Source organism: Oxyura jamaicensis, chromosome 13 (assembly GCF_011077185.1).
Source record: "Oxyura jamaicensis isolate SHBP4307 breed ruddy duck chromosome 13, BPBGC_Ojam_1.0, whole genome shotgun sequence".
Taxonomy (NCBI): domain Eukaryota; kingdom Metazoa; phylum Chordata; class Aves; order Anseriformes; family Anatidae; genus Oxyura; species Oxyura jamaicensis.
This window is the reverse complement of record NC_048905.1, coordinates 18,808,257-18,833,139: the sequence shown is the minus strand read 5'-3', so window position 1 is coordinate 18,833,139 and position 24,883 is coordinate 18,808,257. Positions and strand designations below refer to the sequence as shown.

At 50.6% G+C, this 24,883-nt stretch overlaps 2 protein-coding genes and 1 long non-coding RNA gene across 7 annotated transcripts in view; 2 read left to right on the top strand and 1 right to left on the bottom strand.

Annotated features, from left to right (window-relative positions):
• Window positions 1-4,468: 4,468 nt before the first annotated feature.
• The window catches only part of SH3RF2 (SH3 domain containing ring finger 2), a 33,336-nt gene continuing 12,921 nt past the window's right edge, over window positions 4,469-24,883 (bottom strand). The window contains exons 2-10 of one of the 4 annotated variants that reach the window (XM_035338631.1): window positions 24,442-24,711; window positions 21,880-21,975; window positions 19,880-20,203; window positions 14,461-14,555; window positions 12,251-12,421; window positions 11,649-11,881; window positions 9,460-9,827; window positions 8,459-8,754; window positions 4,469-4,646 (exon numbers count right to left, since the gene is read on the bottom strand). In XM_035338631.1, the coding sequence (XP_035194522.1) occupies window positions 8,461-8,754; window positions 9,460-9,827; window positions 11,649-11,881; window positions 12,251-12,421; window positions 14,461-14,555; window positions 19,880-20,203; window positions 21,880-21,975; window positions 24,442-24,711 (1,851 nt within the window). In that variant the 3' untranslated portion in view covers window positions 4,469-4,646; window positions 8,459-8,460. The remainder of the gene's footprint in view (window positions 4,647-8,458; window positions 8,755-9,459; window positions 9,828-11,648; window positions 11,882-12,250; window positions 12,422-14,460; window positions 14,556-19,879; window positions 20,204-21,879; window positions 21,976-24,441; window positions 24,712-24,883) is intronic. The other 3 variants (XM_035338633.1, XM_035338632.1, XM_035338634.1) reach the window with 3 other exon arrangements.
• On the top strand, window positions 15,042-22,379 carry LOC118173780. Its single transcript, XR_004754391.1, has 3 exons — window positions 15,042-15,389; window positions 18,499-18,598; window positions 22,207-22,379. It is a non-coding gene; the product is annotated as an uncharacterized LOC118173780 (long non-coding RNA).
• Window positions 24,560-24,883, top strand: part of GRXCR2 (glutaredoxin and cysteine rich domain containing 2) — a 29,908-nt gene continuing 29,584 nt past the window's right edge. For both annotated transcript variants that reach the window (XM_035338637.1, XM_035338636.1), the window contains exon 1: window positions 24,560-24,681. The gene's annotated coding sequence lies outside the window, so the exon portion shown is untranslated. The remainder of the gene's footprint in view (window positions 24,682-24,883) is intronic.

Below are 24,883 nucleotides of genomic sequence, written 5' to 3'. Positions count from 1 at the left end.
GCGGGATCCGTGTCCCGCAGCGCGGCGCTGAGAGCGGTGACGTTAACGTGACGCAAATGTGAAAAGTTCATTTGGGACTCAGTCCCGGAGAAGATGGATTCCACCCACCAGCCCCCACGCTGTTCGCACCGGCTTTTGCAGGATCCTACAGCCAAATTCCTTTTTGATCTGAAAATCTGTTCTGTTACCTTGATGCATTTTTAAAGCTGAACTAATGCATTAAATCTCAAGAATTGCCCTGTCTCCTGCACTGAGGCAAAAGCGGTATTTGTTTCATAATAGAATGGCAACTCCAAGCAACTACTCATGTTTTTAAAGTACTTTGTTAGAGCGTGGCTGTATGTGGCTGTGTAGCTGCTGTAGAATTACATAGCCCAGAGCTGGTGCTGTAAAATATACATTACTGCGTAATCAGGGTGGCAGGGAACAAAGAGCCCTTTGAAGCTGTGCTGGAGCCTCCATTAGGGCTGAGGCAGTCGAGTGTCCTCAGAGCTTGCTTTCCGCAGTGAAACCTGCGGCTGGCAGCACCCTGCCGTGAGAGCAGCCAGCGGGTGGGCGCGGGGCCTGGCCTGAGATGGGCACTGCCCGCCTCAGGGTAGTCCTTGGGCCGGGTCTGGACCCGGCCTGTGAACTCATTCTGCTTGGTCTTGGTGTGCAGGGTGAGGTGGTAAGCTGGCTCCTGCTCACGCCACTTGCACAGAGCCTCCTTCCTTCCCTCCTTGGGGCTCCTCTCCGAGGCCCAGGCAGCAGCTTGCTGCTTGCTGCTGACCTGCTGCCGCCTGGGGCCCGGGCGCAGGAGAGGAGTGACCCCGCGCTGTCACTGCTGCTGCTTCAGCTGGGGGCGGCCTGCGGAAAAAATCCCCAGCAAGGGAGCCTGAGTCATGATGCTCTCTATCCATCCAGTTCTTCTCCCTCACCACCCACTGTGCAAAATGCCTTGCTTTTAAAAATAAAATGTATGAGTATTTTATAGCCGTCTCTCTCAGCTGCTTGGCGTCGCATGATGTTAAGTGTGGATATAATGCCCAATAACCCGCTCCTCGTGCTAGACAGTCATATTGAAGCAGTTTACTGATCCAGCAGTGGCTCGAAAGTAGGAACGTAATTTGTCATCTTGGGCTTGGACAAGTGAGCTGAAAACTTAATGCAGATTTACTTGCTTTTCCCGGAGAGAACAGCAGTGACCCAATTCTGCTGCAAAGGGGGCAGTACCACAGTGCAATAGCAAGAGATGAGACAAAGCAGGGCAGGAATTCCCCTCCCCTGCCCTCCCTGCACTGTGAGTGCCAGTGCCACCTGCGACTTGCTCTTAACCAAGCAAGAGTGGAATGAGGTGACTTGCTTCTCCCTTATCCAGAGGTTTCAAAGCAGTAATAATAATAATAATAATAAAAATGTCAAGCATTGCGTAGTGCTTAATGTGATTGTTGTATTTGCTTGCAGGGAGGCAAAGAACATCACCAGTAGTGACCGGTGGTTCCCGCTCGGCCCGGCCCTGGTGCCCAGCTGCACCCGGAGCCCCGCGGGTGAGGTGGCGGCGAGCAAAGCTCCGGCTCCTCAACAGCGAAACGTGAGATGAGAGAGCGGAAATAACCATTCCTGCTTTTCATGCAAAAAGTTTTAATGGTAGCATAACAGCTTCTACAGGATGGAATAATGCGCATGTCTGGCTCTGAAAATGTTACCAAGACCCGTATTTTCCACCTGTTGACCTCCACCAGGCTAGCGAGCTGATTTTATAGTGCACTCATGCTGCAACTCGGTTCTGCCGCTTACGCTTCCAGTGTACAAGGTGCAATAATCCACTTGTCTTCAGTTAACTTCTTAATTAATCTACAGGTTACAGACCTAAACTGCAGTATTATAAACTTAGATAAGTAAACTTTTGAGAACTTAAAATATTTTTAAACCATTGTTTTTCAGTTACAGAAATACAAAATAAATATTTTGAAGATTAATACAAACCAGAAAATTAGTATCTTTGTTTATTGACTTTTTTTCTTCTCCTTAATAGTACGATAAATTGAAAAAGCCTTTTTAAAAAATGAACTTCACATCATGGAAAAAATATTAAGCATCACTGAATTTGTACAAGTATCTCCAAACAATAAAGTAAATATATGTATTCTATTTTTTTTTCCTACCCATCACCAAATAAGAAATGATTATATATCTTACTGTTTCTAAACATATGCATGTAAAAATAGTCATTTCTGTTTTCTTATGTATAGTAACATGGCAGTAACATTTCACTGTGATGTTTCCTGGGCTCAATGCAGAAAGTAGGTAACAAAAGTCACCGGTCTGTTATGCAGGTGACCAAGGTAAATCACTATCCATTGATCCTTACTGTCTCTAAAATGTACTTTGGTTGGGAGTTTGGTATCAATAGATCTTTTGCCTGCTTTTATTAAGTGTATATTCTTCATCAGTGCAACCGCTGTTAGGTGTCGTGTGTGCCAGACCAGGCGGTGCTTTCTGATTTCTCCACAACTTTCTGTTTGAAGCAGGTGCAGTCGGAGCAATCGGCTCGTGAAGCTTCTGCCGACGCGTCCTGTACGTCCCGATCGCTTCACGGGGGGTGCTGGGTTCTGAGCGCTGGTTTGCTGAGTGTTTGGAAATGTTACCTTTTAAACGGGAAATACTGAGACCTGGGGGGGAACGGGGACGGGACACGTGACGTAAAGTCTATACAGCTACTATTACATTGATTTTATGTAGTGGCACAAATGAACCTCAGCTGTTTGGCAATGAATAAACCTTCTAAAATATTGATAAATGTACAAAGGAACTTGCTCATTCCTGGGCTGCTCCGGTGTTTCCAACCTAAATGTTTTGAGGCCAGATTTGTCCCTTTCACTGTCCTGGACCTAGGTACAGAAAAGGGCTGGGGCGAGGGAGCTGCCCCGGGCTGTTTAGAGGAAGGAGCCCCCCCGAGAGGGGGCTCGCTGGGGCAGACTGCTTGTGCTCCTGGGCTTTTCCCTCCAGCTAATCCCTTGGATTTTTCTGAATCTAGATGAGGTGCTTGGTGCTTTGACTGTTTTGGTTTTGGGTTGGTGGCTTATGAAAAACTAAACAAGATCAAGTCAGGAAATGAAACACATGGAAATAAGCATTCATAAGAGCTCCTGGTGGCTGAGAATATATCACAGATTGGATGTCTCAATGAGCTACAGCCTTAATGTTTGCTTGTTTGATGGTTTTCTAATGTTTTAGAAAATGGCCCATTGCTAAAGGGAGAGCAGGGTGGTTGGGAGAGTGAAAGAAGTAAATATGGGTGTTGCACAACGTGGTCCTTCACTAACTTATCGGTATTGTGACAGCTTTTTTAAAGTCCCATGTTCTTGGAATCGTGATCATCTAAGAAAGAAAAAAAAAACAAACTTCCATTTATAAAAAAAAAAAGGAAAGTCTCGAGATAGTCAAAGGATCAGCAACTGGAAGACATAAAAATCACAGCCCAGCAGGGTTTTGTAATTACTGAGCTACCGGTGGCACTTGGGTTTGTCAGACCAATGTGATCCTAGCCAGCAAAGCCTCGAGCCTGCCCTTGCCATCTTGAAGTCAATGCTGCTTCCAGTAGCACCTTTCTGGCATTTTTCAGCATGTGACAAGATGTGATCATAAATGCATTGTGTTGCTTTGGATGCAGCATCCTCTTACGTGAATTGTGTCCCCCGACCAAGGAATAACGAGATCCTCTTCACTGCAGAGCGGGCGCTGGTCCCCAGGGACGTTCTATAGACCCCAGTCTGGCTACAGTTCTCAGGCTCCTAGGAGAGCAGCCTGCCAGCTTCCCCCTGAAACGGCCGTGCAGAATTCCCTCCTGACATCGAGCATTATCGCTGTTATTTCCCCCTGGGCAGCCGTGGGAGGGAGCACTTTGGGTGCAGCTCCGGGAGGCTGGGGGGCTCCCCTCACCCCCGTGCCTGAGATGAGTTCTCCACTGCATGAAGTGTGGGGAGGGAATTAGTTAACGCTGTGTTTTGTTACCTCTGCTGCCTTTGTTCGTAATTCATCAGGAAACATGACTGCAGTTCAAGCTCAGGGGGGTAGGTTACTTATTGAAGTGCTCCTAGGTTTCTGCCAGGCTAGGCAGGCAATTAAAGCAGAGCTGATGAATGGTCTGATTCAGCTCCAATTCATTAACTAATCATAAGAAATGAGCAGATAGAAAATAAGCCCAACTCAGGAACTTGAGAGAGGTTCATTAAGGGTCCCTCTGTCCCCGTGTGCTACCCTGTGTGCTTTTCCAGAGCTCTTTCCCTGCGCTCCCTGACAAACGCGATGCTCCAGACCGCCGGAGCCCCAGCAACCGAGTGCCTTCGCATTCAGCCAGGGGGGCAGAGAACAATATGTTTTCGTTACATTTTCGTTACAGAAATGCCTTATGCTGCAGCACAGTTGCAATTGTGCTTGTATTTTGCCTGTCCTAATGTTCTCTTTGCGCTCTGTGCTTCGCGAGCTGGGTCGCGGTGAGGCAGGGCTGAGCCTGGGCAGTTCGGGGAGCGGGGCCGGGGCTGCGCCGCTGCGGGAGCAGCGCGGGGGGGTCCGGTCCTTCCCGGCCTGCTGGAGGAGATGCAGCAGCAGGATCACGGTGCTGGTGTCTAACCTCTCTTCACTGGGGAAATCGGGCTGAAGAGAGTCTGGAAGAGGGGAAGAGAGGAGGAAGATAAATATATACATAAGAAAATGAACCTTAAAGAGCTCGCCCGCCTCCATGCAGAGCTACCACCCTCCTGCCAACATCTGATGCTCCCTTTATACTGCTAACGATAAAAAAAAAAAATAAAATAAATGAGAGCAGCCAGAGGATGGACAGGGGTTTGGAGGAGATCTTCATGAGAGATGGAGTGCAATTCTGGTCCCCAGCCCAGAGCTGAACCAAGAAAATGCCGTTTGTCTGTGCTCCAAGCTCTCCCTGTGTGGTTGTTCTGCTCACAGAATAAAGGTGATTAGAGTAATTGTTCCAGAAGAGACATTTCTGGTCTGGTGCTCTTGGAGAATTGCTCCTGGCAGATCCCGTGGATGTTTTCCCTGGTGTGATCAGCCTTCCTGTGTCGATGAGGACTGCTCGTGGGGCACTGCCTTGCTCAGCGCTTGTGACACAGCTGCAGGTTAGCTCCCACTGGGGGTTCCCCTTTAGCCCGGGTTTTTGGAAGAAAGCTCTTGAACCCTCCCTCCTTTTTCCTGCAGTGTTCCTTAGTGAAATACTCCAGACCAGTTGCTACACCCCACCATTTTGCACTGGGCTGCAGGATTAAACCCGTGGGCAGGTAAGTGTGTGGCTGGGAGTGCTGGATGCTGTCAGTAAGATGCTTATTAGAGCTGTTGCTTTAAAATGTGTCCTGTTTTCAGTTCTTTCTTCCTGCACATTTTGGATACATTTAGGGAACTTATCACCATAGCATCAAAGCACTGAAATATCCTGTGCAAGAAACTGAGATCTGTCCCAAAATAGATTCCTGCTTTTTTTTACCAAGGCACCAATTTCGCTGTCAGTGCTTCCTTTCCCTCTTGGTGCCTGTGGCTGTGCACACATGTGCACAAGTGCCAGAGCTTTTTCTCTCCCCATCAGCCCAACACTGTCATGTGTTGCCATAACGCAGTGGGTCAGCTCTGGGAGAGGTCTGTCGTGCTTTTTGGTGTTTTTGTGTTAAGTCTTCAGTGCCGTGTAATGGGCTGAGCAATTTTGTGAGCTTCCCTGTGTGCATGGGTCTGTGAAACCTTATTGCTGTTTGTCTTGGTAGAAAAGGGTGGCTTTGCTCCATGAAAGGCAATGTTCTGAACTGACAACGCTGTGAGCAGCATCCAGCTGTTGTGAGCTCAGATGTTCAGACTTTACGGCTTATTAAGTCTTAAGGCATGCTGAGCACCTTTGGATTTTCCTGATGCTCACGGTGTCTACTGAGGCATGGCTTAGTGTGCCTGGCAAATCGGGCCAACGGTGATGCTGTTTTTCCTCCTCTGTGGGCTTTGGTGGCAGGACTGAGGCGTGAGGAAGGGGCCCACATGCAGCTCTGCAGGTGGCTCTCTGTTTCTCATTTTGCAGCCCCAAACAACTCCAACTTCTTCCCTGTTACCCGCCTCTTGTGGGAACCTGCCCCACGTGTAGATTAAATTTACAAGGTGACTTCTTCAGCGTATGTCTCTGCCTGAAGCCCCAGTTCCCTATGCTGTTTTCTCTTTGTTGCTCGTGTTCAAACACCTCTGCATGCAGGTTGCGCTGAGCTCCTGAGCATCTGCAGTCACTGATGTGCTCCCTGCTCTCGAGGAAGGCTCCTTTTGAGGTCTTGATGAAACGGGCTCTGGGGTCTTGCAGGGCAGAGCTAATTGCTTGCAACAGCTCAGAGCTGCTGCAGTTCCCCAGGCCTCTTCCTTGCTGCTGGCTCTCGAGGGACCCCGTGCTCTGCTGGTACTGGCAGGCTCGAGGCTGCCTCTTGCTGTCGGGTGCAATAGCCCAGGATGCTTCCCTACACGTGCTGTCCCTTCTCAGCACCGAGCTGTGCTTCACATTTCCTGCTGCTCCCTCTTTGGCAGCATTTCTATCTGCATAATTAACTCTCATGTGCATCTCCAAACACCCATGCCACTGTCTTGAAGGAGTCTCAGGGGAGGTCAGCTGTTGAAGTGCTTTAGGTGCTTTGTCAGCAGGTTACGGGTGAGGTCACACCAAGCCATCCATCCCTTCATTAGCATGCACTAAGTGATGGTTGGAGCCAGGCGTGAGCTGGAGCCCCTCCTCCCCCTCCACACTAACACTGTAAGTTACTAACTGGGATGACCCTGGACATACTTAATGCAATTCTGTTTATTTCTGACTGTGGCTAGGAGAAGTGCAGTTGTTCTTGGTTATAGAGACATCTTAAGAGGTTTTCTGGTTTAGTTTTAAAGGGTTGAGAGGGATCTTCAGTGAAGAGCTGCCATTTTCTCAGGGCTGTTCAGTTCTCACTGAAATGGCACTGCTAAGAGCTGTCTTCACCCTCTTATTTGCCACTTGCACCACCTTTTATACCTGGGAAAAGTGCACATTTTCAGTTTGTCAGGATTTTTCTGCAGGACCTTAAACAGTGACGGACAGCAGCAGGCACAGAACTTATCAGTGCCACTGGTTATTTCTGCGCTACTGAAAATCCCTTTTTGGGGAGAAGGCAGCTTCCTGCTTCACAAACAGAAAAAGCCTGAAAGAGCAAGAGAACAGGGTCTGTGGGCTAGTAGAGGTTTTTATCCATTCCCTTTCCTTAATTCCAGAAGAAAACCTCCTTCTCCAAGGCACAGCCTCAGAGAGTTTCTATCCACCAGCAGAGCTAATTCTGCAGGTTCTGCATGCAATTAACCATGGATGTGATTTTACAGCAGTTCTGGAAGAAGCACAGCTACTGCTGTTAGGAGCTACTAGGAGATCTAATGTTTGTTTGTTGTGGCTCAGGTGGGAATTGGTGGTCTCTAAACCAGCAATAAAAGCGAGCTATGAGAACCAAAACGTGCTGCACAGCTGCCTGCCGGCTGCTGCCGGCTTGCCCGTGCGCTCCCGGGATGGTGGCTGCAGGGGTGGGCTGGGGCTGGGGCTGCCACGGCAGAGGGGTGCTCTGTGCTGTGGGAGCGCTGAGTCCCGCTCTCTGCTCCTTGGACGATGTTTCATGCATCTGAATGTAGGCTTAAACCCATGAATCCCATTTAGGGGGTTTACAAATGCAATATCCAAACGGGTGGGTGGTGAAATTGGAGTAAGCTTGTGGTCAGCTAGGAAGCGTCTGTCAGGTAGCTAGAGGAAACCAAGGGATGAGGAGAAGCAAGATTCAATACCCTCGTCTGCACAAAGTGGATGTTGTGAGGACATGTCGCTTTCTATTGTCCCTTTCCTCAGCAAATCACCTTTTAAACTATTTTCTGAGTTACAGTTCCTGGACTAAAACCAGAGAGAAAAGCAAGCAAGCAACCTAACAAAAAACCCGAGAGAAACCCCTCAGAAGGGAACGCAAACATCCAGCTAGAAGCTGACTGATTTTGATTTATGGTTTCTTTATCCTGTAAAAGTAGGAAGGTAATGAACCACTGTTTTGATCTCTGTGGGTTTTCCTGTGGCAGTGAGGAGATCAAAACAAGTTTAACTGTTTCTGATACCTGTGTGCTTTCTTCCCCCTCCCGCCCCTTCCCCGATTCTCCTGCAGGCAGCCCTACGCGATGCCGAGGGGCGTTGGCTTTGTGTTGCCCTAAGCCCAGCTCCCCACTGCTCCCTGCAGCTCCGTGCAGGTCCCGCAGCCCAGCCTGGGGCCATGATGCCCGGCTGGCTGGGGCCGGGACAGCCGCTGGCCTGTTCTGCTCCCCTGGGGCTCCTGAGCTCTTGGCTGGGCCTGGGTGCTGGCAGCGTGGCCCATGGGGAAAATCCCCCCTGCACAGGAGGGGTGGCAGCGGGTGGAATGGGAAGGCACGTCGCGGGGGGACAGTGAGCTTACCCCGTCAGTTCGCAGAGACGCTGCTGTAGCTCTTCCTCATGGGGAAGGTCAGCTGGCCCGAGAGGTCCAGCGATGCTGCCTTCGGGTGCAGTGCCCTGCGCGGGTGCAGGGGGCTGGCGCCGAGCCGGGGCGAGGGCAGCGCTGGCAGCTCAGGGCCCGGCGGGCTCCCCTCGGGCAGCAGGGGCTCCACCATGGGAGCCGGCTCCGTCCTGCTGCGGGGCAGGCGTGGGGAGGGCTGCAGGCTGTGCCGCTTGGGCGGCGGGGGGCTGTGGTTCTGGAACCTCACCGTCTTCACCTGCTGCAATGAGAACGGAGCACGTCACCACGGGGTCTGTGGGGAGTGCACAGTGCTGCGAGGAAGAGCGCGGTGCCCTGTCATGCCGTGCCCTCCCTGGTTCCCCCAGAGCTCCCAGGGCTGCCCCCCTCGGGGCCTGTGCGGTGGCTTGCCCTTTGGGTGTCACGCGGGGGGAGAGCTGCCAGCAGGGCAGTGACAGGCTGTCTGCCTTTTTACCCAGGCAATGTCGCTCTGGCTGCCAACGGGGAAAGAAATTCCACTCCACGCGGCTCAGCTAGTGATGCAAGGGAGATCTGGGGGTGTGCTGGAGTGTGGTGCAGCCCGGGCCAGCGAAGGTCTGACATCCAGGTCTGGCATCTGCTCAATTGGCACCAGACTCCTGGCGACCTGTGTGGGATTTGTGCCTCATTTAAGATCTCAGAAAGTCTCAGAATTTGATCATGACCAATGTTCATTCATTCACTCCAAAAGAGACCCTGCAGCACCTTGTCTTTCCAAAGGGCTTAATTTGAACAGCAGAGTCAGCAACACCAATATCTGATTGCTTAACGCAGGTATGGATCTGCTGATTTCTATCAGGAAAAAACTTGGTGAGAATGGAGAAAAGCCCGTAAGGGACTGTGGCCGTGGTCAGTGCTGGGTGACACCAGCTGTGGGTCCCCAGAGGACAGAGGACCAGCCGAGGGCAGCAGGTCCCCCCCACCGTACCTTTTCGGTGCTGTTCCGGGAGGTGTCTGGTTTCACCAGGATGGACGGTGGGGCTGATGCAGGCGGCTTTGGGGCTGGCTCACTCTTTGCTGGAGGGTCTTTGGCATCCAGGATCACTGAGCTACAGACAGAAGGAGTTCTGCTCTCCCCTCCTCTGACCACAAGCACTGGTGAAGCATCGTGGGAGAAGTTTGGCCTCATTCCTGCCTCAGCCATGCCAGCTCCAGGCGGGATGCTGTGCAGCTGAGTGCTGATGTGCTGATAGAGCTGAAACTGCTGAGGTCGCACCGCGGCCGTGGGAGGACGCCGCAGGGAGCCGGCAGCCTGCACGGGGCCCCCTGGCTGCCCCGGCCTCTGCAGGGATCCATCTGGGGAGCAAGAGCCATGGGAGGAGGAGAGTTAACAGGAATGCCGTGGGTCCCAAAAGGATGACAATAGAGGCAAAGCAGAGAGCAGAAGTGAGCAGTGGTCATGCATCAGCAGCCCTGTTTGCAGGCTGGTCCTCGCCTCCCCAGGCCCTGTAGCGGGCAGAGACCCTCATCGGGAAGTACCCGTGGTGGGGAGGCAGCACGTCCCCGTGGGTCTGGGCACTTGCTGCCCTCTGCCCCTCATTTTTTTTTTTTTTTTTTTTTTTTTTTTTTTTCTGAACAAGCAAGAACTGTAAGCACAAGGTCTTGCTCCTGAGCCATCCCCACAGTGCTCGTGGTTTGGTGCTATTTGTTGTTCCCACTTTGGCTGCTCTGTCTGATTCCGGCTTTCCAGGCTACAGTGCTGGAAGTCACACACTTTATTTCTTCTGCAGCGTCTTGCTGTTTGCAAGATTGATTTTTTAAACAGAGCCACCACAGGGAAAGGAGTCCTTTGCAGTAAAATAACTTTTAAGATAAATCCAATTTTGAGTCTAAAACCACTGACAATAGTTCTTGCAAATGAGCCTCACCCCTGCCAGTGACACTGCCTATCTCCAGCCAGCAGCTCTGCCTGAAAGTATCGGAGAGTATTCCAGGGTTGCTCAAATGTACTTGGGAATATATTCCAGAGCAGCATGTATGCTCTGAAGATAAACCATACCAGTCTCACTGGAAAGCATTTAACCAACTGAGCTCTAAATAAACCTTCACAAAGAGTTTTTCTCTGCCAACTCAAAAAAAAAAAAAAAAATTAAAAAAAGGAATCACCAAAATGACCACAGCTGGGGAAAGCCCGCAGTGTGGGACATGGGGCACTGCCAGCCCCTGCAGCCCCGGGCACGTGGGACCAGTGGCTGCAGAACTGTGGCAGCTGGCAGCACAGCTGACCACGTAGTTGGCGTGGGTAATGCTGTGCCAAGGACGTTCCTTCAGGAAATGGCTCCTGCAGGCACGCAGCAAGGAGCCGTGAATGCCCCTGCTCCTGCGTGTGCCACCACGCGCCCCGGTACGCAGGGAGGAGCGTCTCTGCCTGGGGCTGGCTCAGCCTGGGGCACTCAATGGGCATGGGCTGCGCTACGGGGCTGCTCCCACGGGAGCTCACCTTGGGTCTTGGCGTGGGAGGAGAGGAAAATAGAGCTGATATGGAGAATTTTGTTCCTTGAGTTCTCTGCTGTTGAAGCTTTTGACTTCACAATTTCACTGGGTGACCCCTGCTCCTTATTTTTGTGAAGTATCCTTTCTCACTTTCAGCCTATTCATGATTTTATGCACCTTGGATATTTCCAGGCTGAAAAACTTTGCTCCAGAAATAGAAGTTATTCCATTCTCTTGATCATTCTTCTGTATACTTATTTCTAATTTTACTGTATTCTTATTGAGTTAAGAGAAATATGAGGTGTTCAGGATATGAGTTCACTAGAACTCCTACAATGGCACAGCTGAGTTTTACTCTTTTGTTCTGAGTTCCTTTCTTAATAATTCCTGCTTCAAATAATATTTCAAATTAACCTTTTTAAATTGCTTCTGAGCATGAAGTTGGAGCTCTCAGAGTCATCTGTGACAACTCCAAAATCCCTCTCTAGGGGGACGCAAGTAATTTAGGGCCCAATGCTGTGTGCGCATAATTAGGGCTTATTCTTCTCCACATCCGTGTATGGATGTTTCAGCTACCGTTCTAGCTCCGTGTTGCTTGGTGTTGTGAAATTATGCTCAGGGTTATGAAACAATGCTCAGGGCCCCTGCCAGCACCCCGAGCAGCACCCCAGGCCCCGCACTTACTCTTCCTGGTGCTGCCGCGGCCGCGCCGCAGCGACGCCTGCCCCGTGCCCCCCAGCGCGGCCGCGCTCCTGCTGGGCGAGGGCACGGGCACGGGCAGCGCAGCCACCTTCAGCGGCCGGCTCTGCCGCTGGCCGCTCTCCGAGATGCTCCCCTGGGAAGACAGCGAGGAGGTCGACAGCGTCCACGAGGCGTACAGGGAAGGCAGCTTCGAGTCGGAGAGGCTGGGTTTCCTGCTGGCAACAGAAAGGTTGTGAGCTGGCGTCCAGAGGCTTTTCATAAGGAAAGCAGCAGTTTGCCCCAGATGTCTACTCGGTGGGTTTAAATGCTCCTGCACTGCTCCTGTGCCAGGGTTTTGGTGGAAAACACTACAGATGGCACGGGTGGTTCGGGTGTCTGATTCCATCACAACGAGCACTTTAAGGCCCCTTCCAACCCAAACAGTCCTAGGACTCTGTCATCACAACCCCACAAGGAGTCACTGGCTGTTATTAGTGCTGCAGGAATCCCGTGCGGTGATTCCACTGGGGGACGAGACGACGCAGCATCCTACGTGTGACCCGCCCCTCTCTCCACGTTTCTATTCTGTACAAGACAAATCAGACCTGAAAAGAGGAGCGACGTAGTTGCTCGGGAAGATCCCCACTCTTCCCGTGACCAGCGACATGCCCCGCAGCCAGCCGTCGTGGTATTTCCCAAAGATGCGGACCCCTTCTCCTTTCTGCAGCTCCAGCTCGTCCGGCCCGTGAGCCATGTAGGAGTGGAGAGCCACGCACCTGGGGAGACAAAGGGGAAGGTGCAGGGGAGGGAAGGCAGCCTGCAGAGAAGCCACTGCCTCCGTGTGAAGTGTCTGGAGCACGTCCCGAAGCGCCTGGTTTTAGCTGTGCTGAAGAGGTGATGCTGCTGGGTTTGGGTGAGAGGCTGTCTGCCTGAAGCCTCCTCAACCAGCACTTGCATCAAGTCTTTGGGTGCTGCTGTTACTGTGGAGAGGACTTGCAGGGAAGAAACAGCCTGTAACTTTAGGCCAAAGGGAATATGAATAAAAGAAAAGCCAGCAGGAATGAAGAACAAAGCAGATCTCATCAATGGTTTCTGTCCCAGGAGAGCCAGCCAAGCCAGCCAAGGGCGACAGGCAGCATTGGGGAGGAAAGGGCTGCTGTCCTCCTCCTTACACAGCAGGTGTTCCATTGAAATAACTGATAAAGGACCAACGTGGACCTGTCCTAAGGCAAGGCCCTATGAAAGAGTGCAGAATGGTGCTCTGTCCAGGTGGTAGCATCATGAATACGTTCTGCCTTTGAAGCACCCGGTGAGCAAGAGGCCCTGCGACTGCTTGCCCTGAGCATCATCTGGAGGTGCGGGAGGGAGCACGGCAGTGCAGGGCGACTGAAGCAGCATGAGTGCTTGAACCCCGTCCTCCTCACTCCCCTTGTCCTCCTGCAACCACAGCCATGCAGAAACACACACTGGGACCTCAGTCACTGACGCTGGGGGGGTTTTAAGAGGGAAGCAGATAAGTAAGGAGGGAGATGGCTCTGCTCTGGACTAGTGAGGAAACTGGTTTAGAAATTCACTTGAAATTTGATTTTTCTGTGGAGAGGGGGATGTGATCTGCTCTCAGCTATTACGGACTGTGCGGCAATTAGCAGTTATTATTAAAACAAACAAACAAATCAACAAAAACAGCAGATTCTCAAAGACTATCCCATAACTTTTAAAATGGTTTGTTCTCTCTCCCTGTTGTTCAGAACAATCAGCTGACAGTGTGTCCAAAAATGTCTGTCTATAAAATAACTTCTGCTGCTGCTACTTGCACAGGCCAGACAAAGTTCAGTGTAAGGGTGGTCTGATTCTGCAGTGCCTTATTTTATACGGGTTTTATCTTCAGGGGCAGGACAGGCACAGACTGCTTTCATATTGTAGGGCTAAAAAAGGAGCTGTACAAAACAGGCAGCAGATAAAACACTAAAATACAGTCCTCATTCTGAAAATTATTTTAAGGCTTCAGGAGCATTCTTATAGTTAGGAATCACTGTGTTTGTGTGCAGTAGTCTTGGATGACCTGTGCTAATGCAAGAAAATAGCAAATATCATGAATGTAGAACAGATTTCTAGATATTGCTCATGTGTACTACTGTATCCAAAGGTCTGGCTCAATGCTGGGAAGGTGCTAATTACCATGTAGACAGCTTGTTGCTGTTTGGTTGTTGTTGTGTAGCTTACGACAGTGCCAGGCTGCTGAACCTTATTCAGAGGAAAACAAATCATCACGGTATACTTACCTACTAATTTTAACTCTGGGAAACTTTTAAAAGACTGGATCATTCAAAACATCAATGATCTTCACTGTCTTAGAGTAAATAACTAGGCTCACTTAGGGCGTGATTAGTTTCTTTATATTTAAAAATTTTAAATGTACCATTGATAAGTGGGTGAAACTATATATCTATAAATACAGAAGTGAGGTACTGAGGTGCAACGATAGTTCACCTGTGGGGAATAGAATAATTTAAAAAGATGAGCACGGTAATTTGGAATCTGTCTCAAATGTCTCCAGCAGTGTATCTAAATTCTTCCATATCCCCTGATTTCCCTAAAATTAATCTTCAGCCACCACAGTAGGTCTCTGCGGCTTCCTGCTCAGAACCGCCACGGACACTCATGCATGGATCCGCGCCTGGATCTGGACACACGGCACCCGCACTCTGCTCCGCCTGCATCTCCCGACACACGACAGCCCCTGGCAGGGCTGGCTCAGCTCACGCGAAGGTACAGAACATGGCACGACACCCGCGGTGTTCGTTTCCATACGTACATGTTGGCTGATAGGTGGTGCTGCAGGTGGGGAAGAGTGACAATGGCTGCTGAGTGCCCCAGCGATCCTGAAGCGGGGTAGTAAGATGCACTGACCTACAGGGAGAAAGGAAACAATAAGTTAGAGTACAGGCTTATCTTAGCCACTGGGCGAGTGACTGAAGGTGTTTGACAAGCCTCACCCACGCTTCCAAAAAAGAAGAAGAAAAAAAAAAGACACCATCTTAAAGAGAGGATTTCTGTTGGCCTGTGGCTCTGAGGAGCACCACGTAGTGGTAGATCTAGAGGAGACAATTGATTCAAGCCTAACCCCGCCTAGCAGCAATTACTTGCTTCTCTCGATATCTCCAGCAGATCGCAGGGAATTAAATGAGTTTCTCAGTTTATTACGCAGGAGACAATTGCCTGGCTCCATGCCCCAGTCTACATGACAAGTAATGCTGGCTGTTGGTCTCAGTCTCGGCAGTGGAGCTGCAGGTGCACGAGAAGAGGGTTGGTGTGCAACACCCATCTGCCATGCAGCCACGGACCTGCTGCTGGAGGGGTCTTCTGGCTCAGCTGGTCCCTTCCCTGCCTGATTTAACACTGATACGCTTTCCAGGGCATGGCTCGGTGGGGCTGGTGGAGCTTCTCCCACTCTGTAAGCAAGGAACTCAGCTTTCCCTGTCCCTGTGAGGTTGTCCACCTGTGGCTGATGCTCTTACACCCCCTATGTGCATTGCTAAAATGAGAACAAGTTCCCTGAAGCAAATAAAGAAACAAGGCATTGAGCAGACAAATATCTATGTATTTCCAACAGGAATAAGTGGGATATGTTTAGATTTGCTGTTGCAGCTCTTGGTGCAGGTTCATCTTTGATTCAGGAAGAAAAAGGAGCTTGGAAAAAAAAACAGACTTTGCTAACCAGGAGGAGACTGTCACGTCTGCCAGGTGAGGGACTGTATAATCCTTGTTCTTTTACTTGTTAGTTATTTACCTCCAGCTGGGAGCACTGGAATTATCTAAAACCTCAAAAAATACAGTCTTCGCCCCAGTGATCCTTTAATAATTGTTATTAAACATGTTTACCATGTCTGTGGCTGAGGAGCTCCACAAGCACTTGCACATGCACAGTGCGGCCCCCTTGGGCAGAGGAGGGGAAGCAGTGAGGACAGCCCCGCGCAGGCGGCTGCTTGGCTGGAGCTGCCCCTTCCCCACTGCCCAGAGCTACCAGAGCCCAAGCGCCCAGCGTGTCCTCCCCTCGCAGGACTCTTCTGTGCTTAAAGGAAGAACCTCAGCCCCTTCTGCTTGTCGGAGTTTGGGGTTTAAAACTCGCTTGGGTAACAGCAGTAAAGTCCTGCTGCATAACTGCTGCAGGCTTTAGATGTTGAGGACAGATGGGCAGATACCAGTTTCCTTTTTCTTTCTACTGTTCTGAAAGAAGTGTCTTTCAGATACTTCTGTCTTTGTTCTTGTGCACAAACACAAAAACACAGAATGTGAGATGAGGCCGAGTTATGGGAGAGAAAAACAAGCTTCAGATGGGGTTCATCAGCTTGAGAAGCTGTGACACTCACTTCCACACTCGGGGCAGTCTGGGTGCCGGTGTGCCCTGCAATGCCAGCCTGTGCTCATTAGCTACCAGCAGATAACAGATGTCACCTGCTGGCCCTGGGAGAAAACATTTGCTGAGCGTTGTGGCTAATTTATCTAGGCCAGTAAAGGAGGACAGGCACAGGTGGGTCAGAGGCTCTCATGTACATCCTTCTTCTAGGAAAGGGAACTAAGAGAGGTGGTGTGGGTACAAGCAGAGAGGAAACTAAACATGGATATTGTGAGGGCTGTGATTGCCATTTCATTAGTTCAGCAGTTAATTTAAAGGGTTTAGGATAAATAGGGTGACCTCTCTGAGGCTGGTAAACTGCTCTTCCATCTCCAGCGTACTCCGTGGGCTGAAGGAAGCTTCCAGATGCAGGGAGCAAGACGTGGAGATGTTTCACTCGGCTGTCATGCAACGTGGGTTAGCCGTTCAGAGCTGCGTTCAGAGCAGTAGAAATGGGTACTGGAGCTACTAGATATGGGAAATGCTAATCCTATTCCACAAGCATATAAAAAATGCAGATAAAAAAAACCAACAAACTATATTAGCCAACTATACCGACTGTACAAAATTCTTCAATTAAGGAATTCTACTGAAGGGCTCAAAGGATGTCACAGGTCTGTGTGCTGCCTCCTCCTCCCTCTCTCCTCTCCTCGGGCCGTGTCCCCTGGGACACACACCAGCACCTGCCCCTCGGCCAGCAGGCTTGCAGCACGCTGGTGGTGGTCTCTGCAGTACCAGGAAGGAAAGGCACTGGCCTGTATCCTGTTGGGAGCTGCACGGCAGCATGCTTTAATGGAAATATTTCCTGCTTGCAAACTGATTCAGCCATCAAGGTGTAAGGCCTTTCAAAGAAAACAGAATTTTTCTTGGGAAGGTGGACCCTTCCCTTGCACTTCAAAGTCCAATTATCTTTCAAATGGCAAACCCAAGCAATTTAATCTGAACTTTTTTGATTGGTTTTAGCTGGCTGCCTTGTTTACATGCTGAGCAGGGAGGCAGAGGATTAACTGGAACAAGGACAACGCAATCCCGCTCCTCCAGAGGAGTCGTGCCAGGCAGGGGGCAGCAGGTGGCCATAACACCCTGCACTTCTGCAACGCCTTGCTTGGAGGATCTCCAAGTGCTTTACAAACATTAGAGATTAGCGAGGTCTCTCAGCCCACAGAGGCGGGGAGGTTTCGTTATCTCTGTCTCACAGACGGAGGGCCGAGGCCTGTCGCGTGAGGTGGAGGAAGCAGCGCTGCTGCCTGGCCCTCGCCAGTGCTGGGCCCGTGGGCTCGTCCCTTGGTCCCTGGCAAAACGCGTGGAGGGAAAGGGTGAGGAGAAGCGGTGCCCAGCCCTGGTGCAGGAAGGGCCAGGCTACTGAGCTCGCTGCTCTGTGCCACCATCACGCACCTCCAGTTTGTGCTCAGTGCCTCGTGTCCTGGTGCTGCGCACCACTGAACAGAGCCCGGCTCTGTCCTCCCTGCACGTGTTTATAGGCATTGATAAGACCCCCCGAGGCTCCTCCAGGCTGAACGGTCCCAGGGCCCTCAGCCTCTCCGCACAGGACAGGAGGGATAAACCACTGCCTGCTTTGTTCTCGAAACTTGCTCAGCCGGTGATTTTCCTTTCCTTCCCAGTGATGCTCTGTCTATGAAAGGAATTGTCACGGAACCACCGCACTTTCAGACATGCACAAGCCACATGAGGCTTTTCCAAAGTCCCAGCACTTACTACCAAGGCTAAACCTCCACAGGAGGCTGCTGCCTGGGCAGACGAGCCCTTGGGACAGCATCAGCCCTCGCCTCTTCCATTGCTCCTCAGTCCTGGAGCTTCTGTTCTAATCAGGAGGGTTCCCTTATCAGAAATTTCAGCACCGCGGCTGTTCAAGCTGATTACTCTCAGGGAGCTGTATGTGTCCTCAGTGGGGTACAACCAGCAGTATCTGTATGGCAGTCCATATCGAGACTTGCACAAGAGTCTCAGATTTCCACCTCGGTCAAATACCATAACCCAAAGATGGAGATGGAAGGAGGAAAAGCTGCAACCTCTGTGGCCTCGTGCACAACACAGAGATCCCCCTCTAAGTCTGCAGGAGAAAAATAAGTGTTTAGAAGAAAGGAAATTCAAACCGTTCTAAGGCAACAAGTTAACACATTCACTCTATTGCTTATGCTGTTGACAATAGCTCACGCTGAGACACTTTTGGTAAAATTATATTGGGTTCATGAGACATGATACCATTTCAATTGAATTATAGTTCTATTGTAAGGCTTCATTTCCTCTCACATAAACCAGGATCTAACATCCAAGGCTCTTCACAGGCTATTGCTAAGTACAAAATGCCTGCTGGGTTTTATTGCATAGACACTGAACTACCAGGGGCTGGCTTATTGCTTTATAAAATGTTAGAGCAACCTTGAGTATGAAAGATGCCATATAAATCTAAACAAAACCTTTTTTCTCCCATTTCAGATGATCTGTGAAGATCCTGTATTGAGATCTTTAGTCAGAGTGTGAAGAAGGAATGAGACTCTTTCGCCTCCTAAAATAAGGAGAGGATATAGTCCAAAAGGTCAGTCTACTTTTATTAGCTCATCCTAAGTTCAGCTTCTCTCAGCACAGTCTTGGGTTTAGCCTGCAGGCAGGCAGGGGCTCCCTGGTAATTGCCCTCCCATGGCAGGAGCTGTTCATCTGGAAGCAGAGGGAGGCAGGCAGCATGCTGATTTAGGACAGGGCAGCAACCTTGACTGCTTTTCAGGAGGCTTGGTATCCCTGCTCAGGAGCAACAGGAGGCTAGACCACTATTGCAGCAGATGTTCTAATGCTGCTTTTTGTGAGGAAGCCTGTCCTGCTGACAGCTTGTCTCTGGGGAGGATCCTCTGAGGGTTAGAGCAGCACGCTGCCAGCTGCATATGGGGCTGTGCTGTGGTGCCGGGGACCTGGTGGGGTCTGGGCATGCAGCCCTGGTTGCTGCAGGCTGTGCCACATGCGTGGTGCCAGCAGAAACGCTCCACAGGTGTCCAACGTCCCCGGATCCACCTGGACCAAATCCCCAGGCAGAGAAAAGGCTGTGTTCAGCGTCACCAGAACATGAGGCATCCTGCACAGCAGCTGGGGTTTTAATCAGGGTTTTGGTGCTGGGGACTCAGAATGGCAGATGGCTGGGGCTGGAGGCACCTCGGGGTCCCTCTGGTCCAACCCATGCCCCAGCAGGGCCACCTGGAGGAGGGTGTCCAGCACCATGTTGAAATTCTCCAAGGAGGAGACTCCGCCACCTCTCTGGGCAGCCTGTGCCAGTGCTGGAACTCCTCACGTGCTCGAGACTCGCCAAAAAAAATTAATGACCATTAATAAAAAGAGCAGGTTCCTGCCTTTCTTTTCAGCATGGGGTTAGAGGAGAAGGCTGTTACCAGCTGCAGGCTCCCCTGTGCAAGGGAGGATTGAGGCCTGGTGAGTGCCCTGGGGATTCGTGTTCCACACTGACCCTTCTAAAATTAAAAATACTGGATTTTGCAAGTGAAGGTCTATGTTTTCTCTGGGAGCTCACTGCAGTAGTGTAGGAATTGGAACAGGAGAGCACTTTATCCACTTTATCTGAGTTTAGTTACTCTGATAACTTCATTTCTCTTTCTGTGAATTCCCTGGAGTCCCCAGACCTCCGGACAGACCTTTCAATTCAGAAGGAGGGGAAAACATTTCAGGCAGCCTGATGCTGCGGATGACAGTATGTCACTGCTGCTGTCAGCCTGGGTATTGTGTCTTTGCATGTGTGTGCTTCGGCTTTCTGGGCGCCCGCCTACACACCCAGCGTTTCCATCCAGAGCCCGCACCCCACGCCGCGCCGCTCCCTCACCTGGGCAGGGGGGCCCTGGGGGGCGTCTGCCTGCTCGCTGCTGGGGGCGGCCACGCTGGGGTTGCTGGAGCTGATGAGCACTGGGGAGCTGATCTCCAGCGCCGGCCGGTCGGCGGGCGCGTGCACCATGCGGTTCAGGGTGTTGAGGGCGGTGGTGATGGAGAACGGCCGCAGGCTCTTCCGCCGGGAGTCGGGCGCCTTGTGGAGCGCGGGCGGCTCCCTGCCCTTCGCTTTGGGAGAGGCCGTTCGCAGCGACGCACACTTAAAGGGGGGCGGCCAGTGGCTCTTGCTGGTCTGCAGGAGCTGCCTGGCCGTCGTGTTGGGCTGGAAGAAGCAGAAGGAAAGGCTGGTGATGCCGCTGCAGCGGTTCTCCTTCCCACAGGCTCAGCCCAGGGGCTGCTCAGGAGCTTTCTGCTGCCCAGCAGCACAGCAGCGGGCAGACTGCAGGTTTACAGGTGATCTATACAAGTTGTGGCTCAGTTATGCCCTTGATATGTTTTCAGTGACAAATTCTGAATGCAAAATTACCAATGCAGATCTCATAGTGAAACTTAAATTGGTTTGAAAAATTTGTTGCTTAGACAGAACATCCGTGAGGCTAAATGCCCCCCGATACTCTGCAGAAACTTCATCCCTTGTCTAAGCCCTTGACTTGCAGAGGTACACAGAGACGGCAGGCTCACTAGCAGCATTGTAATAGTCAGCTCCAAATCAGAGGGGACATTTGGGCACACCTTCCACATCTCTACTGCCGAATTTAGGAACTGACTTAGAGAAGCTCTCACTGACAGCAGCTTCCCGAGCAAAGCTGGAGCCCCCCATTACATCTCTGTAGCTCAAGACATTCATGGCTCATTGCTGTTGCCCCCGAAAAGAGCCCAGCTTGGTAACCATCGGTTTTAATGAGAGGAGAGCCAGGCCCTGAGTTTGCATAGAGGCAACAATCAAGCAGTATTTCTTGGAAACTGCTGATCACTACAGTATTAATAGCAAAGGGCATGTGGTGACAGTGTTTTTCACCATGATGACTGCCAAAGGAATTAATCATGATTTACTGCTGACATTAACGAATTGCAAAACTTTGAGATTCTCACCCACTCATGTGAGGCAATATGCCTGGCTCCGTGGATGAACGAGAACTAGGCTAACACAGAACAGGTAGTTGTCTCTCAAGCGTTATCATTTTAAAGCATGGATTGTTTTCACATTTCCCTCCTCCTCACTTCTTAAAGCAAGTTTTAAAAAGCATAGTGTATGCATATGTACACATATAAGGTGCTAATATTGTCATTTATATATGTAATCAAACAAAATCAGAACCAAAACCAATTTTCTGCCTTTTCTAACACCAGGGGACTTGATAAAGCGGGGCACAAACTGAAACATCAAAGCCAGGAAAAGCCTCACGTTTCCCGAAGTAGATCTGCCTTTGCATTCTCCATAACAAATTCCCTGGTGTCTTTATGTGTCCCTAGCTAACTTATTTCTGTTAACGCCAGAGTTAAATAAGACATTTCTGAAGCTAAAATGATTTCATTAAATGAAAAGACGTTTTACAAAATATATTAGAGCTTCAAATTAGATGTTTTACTGATGTCCTTTTATAAAATAGCCACAAAGAGGTGCTTGCTGTAATTATGATGATTATAAGTATTAATTTTATTTCTAGGAATTCTTGTTGGTGCCATGTACACCCTGCATCCCCAGCTGAGCCGTAGGAACACAATTAATGTCTAGACCGGTGCTCACAAAGGGCTGGCCGGGAGCAGGTGGCTGCAGGGGCTCCGGGGGAGGATGCTGCGGCCAGGGAGCGCCGGGACAGGCGCCTGCGAGGGGCGGCTCCGGTGCTCGGCCCGGGTTTGGGGCTTTGCCCCCCAGTTTCTCCGTGCCGAGGAGACTTTGCTGTGGTGGGACGGGGCACAGGGGCTCGCTCTGCCTGGGACCTGGCAGCGGCCAGCGCGAGGCGCGGTGGAAGCGCAGGTGCGAGTGGCTGTACCTACCTCCACGAACAGCACAGGGAAGATCCCTACTTTGTCGCCTAACTTGCCCTCTGCCCAGTTTCCATCAACTCTGCTGATGACGGTGATGATATCACCCTGAAAGGCAGGAGCACATTGTTACCAGCTGTCTCTTGTGGGAGAGGTGGATGGTGGGTGTGAAGATGGGCTCGCCCTGTAATTTCACAAAGCAGCCTTGTTAGGCAGCCTCGCCGGTGTGTCCCCTACAAAGTCCTCTGTTCGGCAAAGCTTTTGGTATGTATTTATTCTGAAACACAAGCTCCTCTGTCCTTATTCAGCACAATGCTCAAACACGTTTTTAATTTAAAGGTGCAAGCGTGGCTGAATCGGGACCATGGACACGCGTCTGACAGAGGAGACATGAAAAGCAGAGGAGCTTTCCACTTGTTTGAAGGTTTCCACCGCGTGGAAATGCTTCTGTAATCACCATGCCCAGAACTAATAATGAAAATGGCGTTTTAGCTACAAACGAAGCAAAAAATCCCTGTGTAAGTGTCTAGGTAATTGGTGTCACAATGCCAAGAAACTCAGATCATTACTTCGGGAGCTGAAATAACCTGATGTTACTGGAGTGTAGGTATTGAAATGCTCTGGAGGAAAAAAAGCTAGTTTGTATCGACTGATACCTAAATCTCTTTAGAAAGACTCACGTTTCTGAGCAATCCAGCAAAATTAAATCTTGTCAATTTTTAATGTGTTTTGATTTCATCATTTTAATGAAATCTGCTCCAGGTTTATGGTGGGCAAGTAAAGAGAATTCTACAAGAAAAAAAAAAAAAGTTTTTCTCTCTTTTGAACTAATGAACAAAGTTTGGGTTTAAACTTTTATCTACTCTGAGGTTCTAGGGGTCAGAGAAGGCTGGGTCCTGCTGGCCATTTACGCCCGTGCAGGGTGCAAGCATGAACCTTCTGCCCAAGTTGGTGGAAATTTTGTGTTTCCCTTGCAAGTGAATGACTTTTCAGGCTCAGACAGGCAAATCGGGGCTGGCTGCTGGCCACTTCCTTCAACAGGAGCAAGAGATTGCTCTTCAGTGCCGCACACAGTTTGGGCCAGGCTTGTGGCCAGCTACTCCTGAGAAGCCAGATGGACCCAGTGGCCCTCAGACATCCTGTGACTTGGTGGTTCTGTGAACCCTGGCATCACCCATCCAAGGCTCCGCTGTGCCTCTGCTAGGGTTCCCCTACCTGCTGCAGCTCCTGGAGGAAATCATTTGTGGGGGCTTGCAGCAAGAGGGCTCCCCAGGGTGCTCTGCCAGCGGGAGAAGCACCTGCACTGCCTGGAGGCTTCTGCAGGGGGGAACTGCTGAAGTTCCTGTGCCAATCTTCCCAAACTCCATGCAGAAACACCTGACGGGTGTTGCAGAGCTCGGGGAGAGGAGGATGTTCCTGCCTCTTTGAAGAAGCATCTGTTTGTTTTAGATGTGTGCTCACTCCCCATGTGTGAACTCTGCTGTGGGAGAGGAGAGGAGCATAGCCTCCCAAAAGCAAATAGACAGAGTGAGTAAGCCCTGAAACAAAGGCAAATAAAGTAGAAGAGAAAAAACAGATGCAGACAGCAGGAAGCTGAGGAAGGCGCCTCCTGCTAATAAGTAAATCCTAATGACAAAGGAAGGACTGCTGGCTGCCCAGGCTCTCTGCATCTGCACTAGCAAGGTGAAAGCCCCCACTTCATAGGGCCGCTGCTGATGTGCAGCGCTGTTCTGAACTGTTATTTATTTATTTATTTACTTATTTATTATTTTGTTTCCTCCCCTTCTTAGTCAGAAACCACATCTGGCTCCTGGCTATTTGATTTCCCATCCCCTGGGCTCCCCACATCCGGCTCTGACTCCTCAGACACCTGGCCCGGACCACAGCCTCCCTCCCCTGCCTCTCCTTTCTGCTGGGGAGAGATAGAAGAGCCTCGGCCTGTGCTGCCAGCTGGGGAGAACCGAGGTGGCTTCCCTGCTAGGACACTGATGCCTCCAGGCACTGCTTTCTCTGCTTTGCTTTGTGATGCCTCACCTCCTTTTGACAGTATAGGGACAGTTGACTTTGCTGGGAGGTGCAGTTACTCAGAAAAGTGTGTCCTCTAACTGAGAGCAAATGCAAGCTCTGCAGCCTTTGGGCAATAAAATAAAGGCAGTAAAAGTTCAGGTCCTACCCTGCCAGTTGTGCATTGGCTGAATATGTTCTGGCTGCAGAAGTGAGGTATTACCAGACTGGAAGCAATTTTCGTTAATGTGTCAGTGGGTATCTGTTAAGGCTCAACTTGGCGTGTTGTGGTGCTGAGAGCAGCCCCACCACCAGCAGCTGCTCCTCATCAGCTAAAGCAGCTGAACCGAGGGACTGAAATTGCTGCTCAAGATGACCTCATCCTGACTGTGGCCCTGTGTGCCCTCGGGGAGCCATGGGGCTTTAGCCACTGCTGCCAGTGTCTGAAACCTTCCTGATTTTCAAAAGAGCTGCTCTAGTGCCGTGAAGCAGCAGAACGCGATGCAATCCAACAAAGAAGACCAGCCCAGCCCGTGTCACCCAGCCTTTGGCTGCGCAGGGGGGTGTTACCTTGTGAAATGTCAGGCACTCTTTGTTTTCACTTTTGTCCCTGCTTCTCAGGTCAAAGTTGTAAAGTGCTCTGCAGAGGGGTGGTGGCAGGGGCAGGTGCTTGATGACTTGTACGGAGCTGGCTGGGAAAACACCGCTGATCCCGTTGGCCTCACCCAGGTACCAGTTCTCATCCAGCTGTCGGAGCAGCATGATGATGTCTCCTTTGTTGAACCTCAGCTCGCCGGGATTGTGCCCTCGGTAGGTGTACAACGCCTTGGCTCGTGGAACCTGTGGGATGAGAAACAACCCTTAGAGCTCAGCTGTGACAGTGGTGTTTAACGTAGACAGAATTCCCCAAAAGTACTGGTAATTACTGGGAAAAAGTCAGAGGTCTACGGCTGAAGCATGCATTTACTGTGATTAACTACCCACATCCTTTCTTGATGTCTTTTTCTGATGA